At 41.3% G+C, this 12,227-nt stretch overlaps 1 protein-coding gene across 3 annotated transcripts in view; it reads right to left on the reverse strand.

Moving 5' to 3' along the window:
* CAPN5 (calpain 5) overlaps positions 1–12,227 on the reverse strand; it is a 157,273-nt gene that overhangs the window by 57,733 nt on the left and 87,313 nt on the right. For all 3 annotated transcript variants that reach the window (XM_072610773.1, XM_072610774.1, XM_072610775.1), the window contains one exon: positions 8,168–8,299. In XM_072610773.1, the coding sequence (XP_072466874.1) occupies positions 8,168–8,299 (132 nt within the window). The remainder of the gene's footprint in view (positions 1–8,167; positions 8,300–12,227) is intronic.

Genomic DNA, 12,227 nt, shown 5'->3' on the forward strand with positions numbered 1-12,227 from the left:
TTATGTTGTCTACACAGCACTGAGCTCCATTATAGCTTTATTTAGTTGGAAAGGAGCTTAGAGGCCACTGAGTCCAACACCCTCACAGAGAGCTGAAATCATCCGCTTGCCCAAAGGCATTCAGCTAGAGAGTGTGTGAGATGAGATTTGAACTCAGATAAAACAGCTGGTACCTTCAGGGAGGTCTCACATTCTAGCAGAGGGACAGGACATGACAAACTATATAATAAACCATATTAGAGGACAATCAACATGTAATGTGAGGCATCAGTCAGTTAATAGACGTTCAGGGAAAGCTTCCCAGAGGAGGTGGAATGTGAATGGGGGTAGCAAAGCATGAGGGCAGCTAGGTGGGGCCCTGGAGGAAATGCCAGGCCTGTAGTCAGGAAAATCTGAGTTCAATTCTGACCTCAGACACTTACTAGTTGTGTGACCCTGGGCAAATCACTTCACCCTGTTTGCCTCAGTTTCCTCATCTGTAAAATGATCCGGAGAAGGAAATGGCAACCACTCCAGTATCTTTGCCAAGAAAACCCCAAATAGGGTCAGAAAAAGGCAGACAAAACTGAAACATTGATCAGCAATATCAGAGCATGAGCAGGATGTCATTAAGCAAAACGGAGGAAGTCGGGTCTTTCAAATACAGGGAATAGCTTGTTCAAAAAAGTGCGGAGGTAATTCAGAAGCAATGAGTAAGTCAGTTTTACCGAATCATGGAGCGCATGAAAGGGACCAATATGAGATGAGATAGAGTAATAATTGCTTCTAGCATGATAGTGGTTTGTAACAGGACTTGAATGCCAAGCAGAAGAGCCTGTGTTTTGTTCTGTGGGTAGTAGGGAGCCGGTGGTGAGGACTCCCTTCTCTACTGCACTTGGTGGTTTACAAAAGTCCGTTTTCCTGAGGAAGTCCCTTGAAGGTTGTGCAAGTAGTATTTTCTCCATTTTGAGATGAAGAAAATGGTTCAAAGAGGGAGAAGGGACTTGTCCAAAATCACCCAGCTAGTAAGTGACAAAACTGTATTTTCTCACTGGGAGACCAGTGTTGTCTCCCCTCCCATCATTGTGCCCTCTTCTGGACACTGGAAGGACAGCAATCTCTTCCACAATGAAAGTGAAGCCTTCTTCCTCCCTCCCCACCCCCACCTTCTCAAAACACAGATTAAGAATTGCAGCTTCTCTCTAAGGAGCCTGGTCCTTTTTGCAGCATAACCCCTAACCCCCTGAGATTTGTCCGGAGGCTGCAGTGTTTGTTTTGACATTGTGTGGCCTTCCCCTTCCCACAATGTGTGTGGCCTCAAGTTTTGGTGAATGGTTTTAAATGCCAAAAATTCCCAAGCAAGCTGGTTCTGGGACATTCATAGCAATGCCTGAAAACAAGTAAACTGAGGCACAGAGAGGGAAAGCTACGTGCCTAACATCAGCCATAGAGCAGGAAGGGGAGATAGACCTGGATACTCAGAATGCTTAGCTCACCAAATAATCACTTACGTTTATATAGCACTCTAAAGCTGGCAAAGTATTTTACGTGCCTAATTTCCTATGGCAACTCACACTAACCCTACAAAGAGCTACCATCAGAACTGTTATTCTCATACTTCTGGATTAGTAAATTTAGGCTGAGTGAGGTCAGGTGACTTGCCCACACTCACACAGCTAGCATCAGCAAAGCCATCTGAACCTAGCTAGCTCTCTTCTGGGTCCAGGTTCAAAGCTCTTTTTACTGCACCATGATGTCTTGCATAGGAGCCCGACATAGCTTCTCTGGGCCTTCCAGGGAGATGTATGATGGTGCTAGAGGGTTTCTAAGCAAGAATACTTTCTTAACATGACACAAGTTAAAAAGGAAGGAAGAAAGAGAGAGAGAGAAAGGAAGGAAAGAAGGAAGGGAAGGAGGGAGGGAGGGAGAGAGGGAGGAAGAAAAAGAGAGAGAGAAAGAAAGAAAGAAAGAAAGAAAGAAAGAAAGAAAGAAAGAAAGAAAGAAAGAAAGAGAGAGAGAAGAGAAAGAAAGAAAGGAAGAAAGAAAGAAAGAGAGAGAGAGAGAGAGAGAGAGAGAGAGAGAGAGAGAGAGAGAGAGAGAAAGATTACTGGGCTCCAGGCAGGGAGAAAATGTTGCTCTGGGATACCCTAATCAGATTAGTGCCTTAAAAGGGTAGGGAAACCATAGACTATCACAACTGAAAGAGACCTTAGAACACAATGTCAGAGCTGAGAAGGACCTCGGAACACAGAATGTCAGAGCTGGGAGGGACCTCAAAACAGAGAATATAAGAAGTGAAAGGGGCCTTAGAATATAGAAGGTTAGGACACAGAACAAGATGTCTAAAACTGAGGCCCAGAGTGGGAAAGTACCTAGTTCAAAGCAGCTTTCACTAAACTGAACTAGCTGTCTTCTGGGCTTACGGCCAGTGCTTCTAAAGAAGGTCCATGTAACTCTCCTCCACACAAGCTTCTCCTATGTCCCAGCACCTTATTCCAGCCCTTGTTCAGTCTGAAGCCCATAAACATTCCAAACCTCTATACATTTTGGTCAGGTTTCAGAAGAAACAAAAATACAGGAAATTCCTGGTCCCTAGACCAGCTTTTCCCTGTTCCAATGGCCACAATCCAATGCCCTCTCCTTGACCAGCAGTTTCGTAGGAACACAAGACAAGGGACCAGTCAGCTACCAAAAAAGGCTTGAAGTTTTCAAACCCCTCAATGCCTCCCGCACATGCTGCCAGAGTGATCTTCCTCAACCCCTAATTTAATCACAATACCCATCTACTCCAAACCCTTCAATGGCACGTGACTGCCTGAATGATAAAGTCCAGATTATCTAAGCTGGCATTCAAGGCCTAATATTTCTTATCTCCCATTACTTTCCTCCATTTATTCTACGCCCACACCAAACAACATTAGGCCCTGTCTATCCCCCATTCCATCTCTTCTCCCTTCTGACTCCCCGCAATGAATTCTACTCATGGCTTCTGGCTCACACTGTCCTTGTGCCTAAAATAGCCTTACTCCCCCAATCCTTGCCTGCTAGGTTTCAAACCCATCTATCAAGGCCCAGCTCAGATGACTCCTCCTCCAGTAAGCATGCCCTGCTAACCCCTCAGCTATAAATAATCTCTCCATCCATTAACTCCAACAAGGCTTTGTTTGTTCTTCTATTAGGGCCCATAAAGCATTCCACCATGGCATTTGTATCCATGTTTTACCTTTCTTCACTATATTATAAATCCTTTGGGCTCAGGGCCTATGTCTTTTTCTTTGTATCTCCCTCAGCAACTGACATAGTTAGTTACTCATTAAATGATGAATTAATTAATGCTATAGCTTATCCAAAGGCATTTTTATGTGAAGATTGAGTAAGCTCTCAAGTAATCCCTACCCCACCTCTATCCAGTCTCGGTCGGTTGGTAGAGTAAAAAGAGTACTGGATTTGGAAGTCAGAAGACCTGGGGGGCCAAATCGTGGCCCTGCCACTTACTAGACACATGCCAGTAAACCAGCCATTTGCCTTTTGCATCAACAGTAAAATTAAAGGATTGAACTAGATAATCTTAAAGGCCCCTTTCAACTCTAACAGTCTACAGTTCTGTCTTCAAGTATTTAAAGGACTGTCCTATGGAAGAAAAATTAGATTTAATTCAATTTGACACCCAAAGTTAGAAGCAATGGTGCAGATACTGCAGAAAGGTGATTTTAAGAAGGAATGAAAGGCGGGCGTCACTAGGTGGCACAGTGGACAGAGCACCGGCCCTGGAATCCGGAGGGACTAAGTTCAAATCCAGTCTTGGACACCTGACACTTACTAGCTGCATGACTCTAGGCAAAACACTTAACCCCTACTGCCTTGCCCAAATATTTTTTTTAAAAGGGAATGAAACGAAAAGTTTCTAACTATTAGAAGTATCTTACAATGGAATAGCCTATAAGAGAAGGCTTTTATTAGGGAAGGGAGAGAAGAAAAAAGGTCCAATGAAACATTTTTTAAAATACACAGAAAAAAGCTCAAGGAATTTCAGAAGGGTGCATGGGCAAAGTATTGGTATTAAATTTAATACATACTTTTTAAAAAGCATAAGTGGTACATAAGAGATTTATAGCTTCATGTAAATCCTTTTAATATTCTTTTTTGTAAAGAAGTGTTCATGTCTGACAAATTCATAATTTTTTTAAAGAAAATTTTTCTTAAAATGGGAAGCCCTAGGAGGTAGTGAATTCCCCATCACTGGAATTCTACAGAGGAAGAATGGATGACCATGTCAGACACTATAATGTAGATTCCTATTCAGGTATGGGTGGAATTTCCTTCAATTCTGAGATTCTTAAATGTAATACATCTTACTAATTGCCACCAGATTAATCTCCCTGACATACAACTTTTGGAATATCACTCGTCTGCTTGACCAGTGTTCACATTTTCATCTCATTTGGTGGGTGGTGGTACAAATATCATTTATACTCATTTTACAGATGAGAAAACTTGAGTCTTAGGGAGTTCAAAATACTGGGACAGGATCAGTCACCTAGTGAGTTAAATGTTGGAACTAAGACTTAAACCCAGGTTGTTGTACTCAGATCTCATGACAAAAAGCCCTACTATCTTTTTACTACTAGACTACTCACATTGGACTGGTACTTGTCCTGCCCTCTCTCTCCTCTGTACCTCTGCTTATAACAGTCTCATACCTGCAATAGATACCTGATCGACATGTCTACCCACTAAACTCCTCCTCCTTCAAGGTCCAATTAGTTGTTAGCTCCTTCATAAGGTCATATCTGTTCTCCCTACTTATAAGTGATCCCTCTCTGCCCAGTGACCTAACAAAGGTTATCTATTACATTCTAGTGTATAGTCTTTGTGTGTGTGTGTGTGTGTGTGTGTGTGTGTGTGTGTGTGTGTGTGTGTATCTTCCACCGAATTGTAAGCTCCCTGAGTATAGGCACTCAAGATATACATCATTATACATAACACATCATTAAATCCTAAGTGCTAGGGACAGTAGACTGCACATAGTAGGTGCTTAATAAATACTTTGAATTTGAACTGAATTTGGTTTGTACAGTCACGTTTCAACAGGTTGTTTATTTCTTGTTAGGAACTCTGCTTTTGATTACACCATACTGCCATCAAGTGGACAATGGTACTACCCACTAGAATGGTCAGGCTGGTAAGAGGAAGAGTTGGACATGTTCTACTACTCTCTTACCTTTCTTTTACTAGGAATTGCCTGAACCTAAATATTAACCAGTATCACTAATTACTATAATGTACTGGATTGGTACATAATTATAGAGGAAAATTAAAGGAAACATAAACTCCTGGGTACAAATAGGTACCATCCTCACTACTCCTTAACTGTTATCCCTATTTACTTTCATCTTATTTTTTAGCAATCTAAAGCTGAATGCGCCCCCTTCAACTCATTCTGACAAGATTAAAGTAACTTTGTTAGGGATCAGGCGTGCCCCTGATAGCCTTAGTGGTCTGGCAGCTTCAACAGGTGGTGGATGAACTTTGGGTGATCTCTGTCTGCTAGGAGTCAAAATGCCCTCATAGCTTCTCAGTTTCTTGTTATAGTATCCCTTATGGAATCCTGTCACTTCTCTGCTCTAAAGCAAGTACACTAAAGCAAGTACACAAAGGTTCCAGTTCTCTTTTCTGGGGGCATACCCTTTTCTATAAGCCTTCTGGGAACAGAGGCCAGAAGGAAACAAAAGAGGAAGAAAAAAGGAAAAAAGAGGCCATAAGAAACAAGAGTCACTTAAATTATCTCTGGTTTTCCAACATGAAACTCTGGGTTATCTTTTTTCATTCAAAAGGCAAACATTTCCCTGTCTTTCAGTCTTTGAAGCTGGAGTCAGGACATAGTGCTCTGCACATAACAAACACTTAAATGTTTGTTAACTTTAGGATGGCAGGTGGTTTGTGACCTCAATTGTGACCTCAGAGATCATTTAATCTATGCCACTCCATTTTACAGATGAGGAACACTGAGGTTTTAAAGATTTTTTTAGAGATTTTAAATCTTGTGCACAGAGTCACAAAGTCTGCATTAAGTATCAGATATCAGAGCAGAGATTTCAAACAAAGTCTTCCAACTCCAAATTCAGGGCTCTTGTCATGATAGACATTGCCTTGGCAACAACTGGACTGAATCAAAGGAAGGAACTCCAAATGTTTGGAATATTCACTCTCCAACTCTATGACTTTTGGAAATGCTCACAGAATGAACAATATGTCCCTAAGTCTATCAACACTTCTCCCTTGGTCTGTCTTTCTCCTTGGTAAATAGATAAGCTCTAGATAAGCTCAGGCTCATGAAACCTTGAAATGGGTGCGTGTGTGGGAAGGACAGTTCTATCTGAAATTCATGCCCTCTAAGTCCTTGGACCTCACATGAGCAAGTGTCATTTCCAGAAACACCCTAAAATCCTCCTGACCCTGGAAAATAATGGACTCCCTTCTCATTCTGAATCTCTACTTTTTTCCTGTATTACAATTACTATGAAATTAATGAAATTTCATTACTTCATCTCTTGATATCTCAGATTTCCCACCTGGAAAATGGGAAGCTTGGGCTACATGGTCTCTAAAGTCTAAAATTTCTGGCAATAATTAATGCTACCCTGCAGTTTCATCACACAACTCCCAGCTCTCTTTTGTTTTGAATAATAACAGCAGTTCATGTCTCTGTAGCACTTTGCTTACAATAACCCTAAGACACTTGGTGTAACTATTCCTTTCCTATAGGCGAGGAAACTAGGATTTAGAAAAGAGAATGTTAAATAAGTTTTCCAGAAAAAAAATAAGTTTTCCAGGATCACAGAGTCAATATGTGTTGGGGACAGGACTTGAACCCATGTATTAACTACACCATGATAGCTCTCAAATGCAAGTATTATTATTTCTATTTTATGGAGGGTGACACTGAGGTACAGAAAAAGCAAGCCTTGGGTTCCTGAGCTAGGATATGCCAAGGCCAAGGCTTCAGGTCATTTCCCAGTTAACTTGTAATACAGGTGCTTGCTTATTGTCATTCCCATGAGAGTATAAGCTCCCTGAGAGCAGGCAGGTATTGTCTCTTGCCTCTTTGTGTATCCCCAGCACAGCATCAGGCATTTATCAAATGCTTAGTGACTGACTGATCCCAATATCCACTCTATCAAGCTGCCCTTCCTTACAGTATTTCCATACGAATGACTTAGCTAGCTAGCATTTATATTGCTTTACAAACAGGATCTTATTTTATCCTCACAAGTCTGGCCCAGAAACGTTAGGAGACGTGCCCTGTGCCCTGGCAAAAGAGCCAGGATTAGAACCTCTGAGGCAAAATGCAGCAAGCTTTCTTCCCCCGGCACTGAGCTGCCTCCCAAATATCTTACCACACCCACACTCTGCATCCACTCATTTTGCATGGTCATTCAAGCAATGAAGGACAAGCCTAGTCAAGATTTACTGGACTGCTTGTTCATTGATCTGCTCTGACTCCCCACCACAGTTGTCTTTTCCCTTCACGAGTATGTACCTTCCTCCCCTCCAACTATCCACCTGCCTTCTAACTCCCCTTTTTGCAATGTCTTCCTTTATTAGTATGTAAGCTCTTTGACAGTAGGTACTATTTTGTTTCCTTGTTTTTGTATTGCCTCTTAACACTGGTCCACAGTAACAGCTCAATAAATCATCTGTCCATCCATCCTATCTAGCCATCATCTATCCATCCATCCATCATCTATTTTTCCATCCATCATCTATCTATCCATCATTTATCTATCGCTCCACCTGGTGTAGTGGACAGAGCACTGGGCCTGGAGTCAGGAAGACCTGAGTTCAAATGCGACCTCAGACACTTCCTAGCAGCATGACCTTAGGCAAGTCACTCAAGCTCTTTCAGTTTCTTCAGCTATAAAGTGAGGATACTAAGGGCAGTTACTTCATAGGGTTACTGTGAGGTTCAAATGAAATAATACTGTAAATCTGTAAAGCACTTACTTAGCACAGTGCCTGGAACATAATAGATGCTGTAGAAATAATAATTCCCTTTCCCCGCTTCCTCTATCTATCTATCTCCTTCCCTATGTATCTATCCAGCTCTCTATCTCCACAGCTTAGCTGCATGCTAAGATTTCTTCAGGAAATGAGCCCAGGCACAGACAGTCCCAAGAGACCACCTTACCTTCTGCCACAAGGACTCCCGTGAAGCCAGAGCTGAGCAGGCAGCCACAAACCAGCAGTTTCCCACCTGGCCCTGGTGCAAATCATGAGAACTGATGCCATCCACAAAAAGGCGAGGGTTCTCACAGATGTCCTACAAGAAACAAGAGAAAAGTAAATAACAGGAGAGAAAGAAAAAAATCGTTGCTATCAACCCATTAAAAAATGGCAATGCCCCATTTCTAAAGTGTTCATGTGAAAAATGGAAGTATGGGAAACGGAATCCATGACACTCAGCAGCAGTGAGGCTGAATTCCCAAAACCTAGTATCTCAGGTCTTGATGTTTTCCCCAAGTCTAGCTGTTCATCTCCTATTTTTCCTACTATTTCTGGCTTAATTCCATCTGCATATTCCACCTACCACCTCACAATTGTACAAAACTGGAGTCATCTTTCCGTCAAAATATATTCTTCCTCCCAGGGGCAGCTAGGTGGTATAGTGGATAGAGCACCAGTGCAGGGGTCAGGAGGACCCGAGTTCAAATCTCACCTCAGACATTTGACACTCACTAGCTGTGTGACCTTGGGCAAGTCACTTAACCCTAACTGCCTCATCCTGGGTCATCTCCAGTCATCCTGATGAATATCTGCTCACTGGATCCAGATGGCTCTGGAGGAGAAGTGAGGCTGGTGACCTGCACAGCCCTCCCTCACTCAAAACAAAGTCAAGTCATGTCATTATTTCTCTGATGACATGGTCTTCTTTGGCAGCGAAGGACGAACACACACACACACACACACACACACACACACACACACACACACACACACACATACATTCCTCCTCCCAGCATATCCATTTGGGTTATTGGTAATGCCAGTCACCCAGGTTAAGAATCCTATGATTATCTTTGACTCTTCCCTTTCTCTTCCACTTGCAGTCAATCACTAATCTTGTGACTTCTTCTACAGTGTCACTCCAGGCCCCTCCTTTCTGCTCCCACTGCCACTACCCCATGTCAGGTTTTCATTATCACATACCTAGACTATGTCTTTGCTTCCAGTCTCTTTCCATTTTCCAATCCATCCTTCACATACTGCCTGAATTATCTTCTCAAGAAATAGGTATGACCTTGTCACTTTTCTGCTTAAGAACTTTCACTGGCTCCCTACTGCTACATTATAAAATATAAACCCCATAGCCAGGAATTAAAAGGTCAGCCATCAACAGGATCCAACATAACTTCCTAGATATAATCTTTCCTGGTTCCTTAATGCACCCTTTGTAGGTGGATTCTTTCTTTACCGCTACAGTTGTGGGATACCATAAACTGACAATTGACTTACCAATAATTGTAATTAGTTGTATATTAATGGATTGCTTGATCAAATCACTACAAGAATTCACTTCAACAACATATGTTTATTAAGTATCTGCTGTGTGGTTGCTGATGAGGGAGAACAAAGTTTAAATAAGACAGAGTTCCTCTACTCATTGAGTTTATAGCCTAGCATGGAATCAGAAAATCAGGATTCTGGGTCTGCTATTTTGTTATGCATTTAAAAGCTTGGCATAACTGAAAAGGTCTATGGGCAGACTCATATTCCATGCTGAATGACTACAGGAAGCCTCACAGCCTTCACACCAAACTATGGAAAGGTCTGTATGACTTTTTACAACCAACTATCTATTAATATCTTACCCTTTTCTCCAAATATTCTAAAACCTCCACATGGCTGCTTTGCATACCTTAATTATCTTGTCTACTTTGTATACCTCCATTAACCTCCCAGCTTTGTATAATAACTTCATTTATCTTGTCTATTTGGTACTTTTTTCATTTGACATTCTTTTGTTTCTTCAGAAGAAAAGATATATTCAGCCTCGTGCTGACTGGAGAGAAGCTGCCTCCCTTAGCTGTAAGACATAGAGCTATGCCTTGGTTAAAGGAGAAATTACAGTGCTCTGGGTCAATTCTTCAACACTGTAACAAGTCTGCTTCTTCCACATAGTACTGTGCATCTCTTGAATGTACTTACCACATATTACTGGGTATTAAAGTTATCTGTGTATATATATCTCAACTACCTTACTAGGCAGAGCTCAGAGGGCAGGGACCAAATTTAAACAAAATTTGGTCTCTTCCCAACAGTGAACTGCTTAATTAATGCTAATTAATTAAAGTGTTTCACTAACACTAATGAATCAGAAATCAGATAGCAGTGTTTTATGTATTCACTCAAATTTGGAGTCAGTAAACCTGCATTCAAATTTCAGCTCTGCTTCCTGGGTCATATTTCAGTAAATGGACCTCACTCTCCTATAGAAAAAGAACAGGACTGGATGATGATAGCTAACAAAGAGCAGGTGACACAATGGATATCTCATTGGATACCCAAAAGAAGGCTGTAAGGGACTACATGTCTTACCAGTATCTAGTATTTTCCAAAAGGAGAAACTGAGCATCAGAGTTTAAGTGACTTGCCCACAGTCACACTGTTGGGAAAGTATTTCGAAAGTGGATTTAAATCAAGGTTTCTCATGACTCCAAGTCAACATCCCATAGATGATCCATAAGGTCCCTCCCTAGCTCTACTTCTATGAAGGGGAGGGAAAGGAAGGGGAACAAGTCTTTATTAGGTATCCACTCTGTGTCAGGCACTGTGCTAAGTGCTTTACAAATATTATCTATCTCATTGGATCCTCACAACAACCCGATGAGTCAAGTGATTATTATACTCATTTTATAGTTGAGGAAACTGAGTCAGATAGAGGCTAAGTGTGACTTTCCCCAGGATCACTATGTGAACCCAGCTCTTCCTGATTCAGGACCCAGTGTTCAAGCTACCATGCCACCTAGTGGCCTCAACTATGAAACCTAAACAAGAGAGTCAAAGCCTTATTTTACGTTATTGAACCGAACCAAAAGGGGATGTAGAATGAGCCTGAAAGGACCTATGCATAGAATGGGTATATGCATATGTTGGTCATGGTTGTAAGTGTACATGAGAATTCTGTGGGGACTGAGGACTCACCAAGGGGCACATTAAAGTACCCAAGGAAACAGAAGATAAAGCATGCCCACCAAGGGTATCCATCCCACAGAGACCCAAACATGACCATGGACTGGGCTGATAAGCAGAAAAGACACAAGCTGCTAGGATAGGACACATACTCTAGGCTCAGCATCTCCCAGATGATAAGAAGCTGACCTCAACAGCACAAAAAGGACTTTTATTTACAGAAACTAAACGAGGCTCTCTGTGCTCTGTGCAAAGTTCAAATGAGCCTGCCCAGATGGGATCCACTGAATGGGCAAAACAACAGCTCTACGTCTCTCTGCTACTCCCTCCTCTATGCCTACCACCCTACAAAGGCTTACTCTGCACATAAATGTACTGAGAAAAAGACACAGAGAAGGAGATAAAGAGAAACTGATTAGCAAGGAGATATACACAGAGAACTAAAGAGAGACATACTTTTTGATAAGGTTTTGATCTTCAATGTATATGGAAAATTAACACAAATATACGGCTCACCAAAAGTCCTAGTGCAATTTTCTGTTGTTTAAAGCTTAAAATTTCAACAAGACTTTTGAGATACTCTATACATAAGGCAAAAAACCCATTCCTTCATGGATAAGTGGTCAAATGATAGGTACAAACAATTATCAAAAGATGAATTGCAAATAATTAACATGAAAGATTGCTCCAAATCACTAATACAGAAGAAAAAAATTAAAAACTCCAAGGTTTCACCTTATGCTTAGCAAGTTAGAAGACATAACAAAAGAAGAGAATGGTCAATATGACAGGAGAGTTCTGGGAATATGCTGTTGTTAGCAGAGATATGAAATGATCCAGTAATTCTGAGAAAATAAATGTGGAATTATGCTAATTAAATGACTAAAATATTCCACTTCCATGTCCACAGCTTTTGATCTAGTAATACCAGCAAGGGCAAGGATAAAAGAAAGGTCTCCTATATACCAAAATGTTTACATTAGCACTTTTTGTGATAGAAAAGAAATGGAAACAAGATAGATATTCATTAATTGGGAACTGGCTAAACAGAACACAGT

The sequence above is a fragment of the Notamacropus eugenii genome, chromosome 5, assembly GCF_028372415.1.
Source record: "Notamacropus eugenii isolate mMacEug1 chromosome 5, mMacEug1.pri_v2, whole genome shotgun sequence".
Taxonomy (NCBI): Eukaryota; Metazoa; Chordata; class Mammalia; order Diprotodontia; family Macropodidae; genus Notamacropus; species Notamacropus eugenii.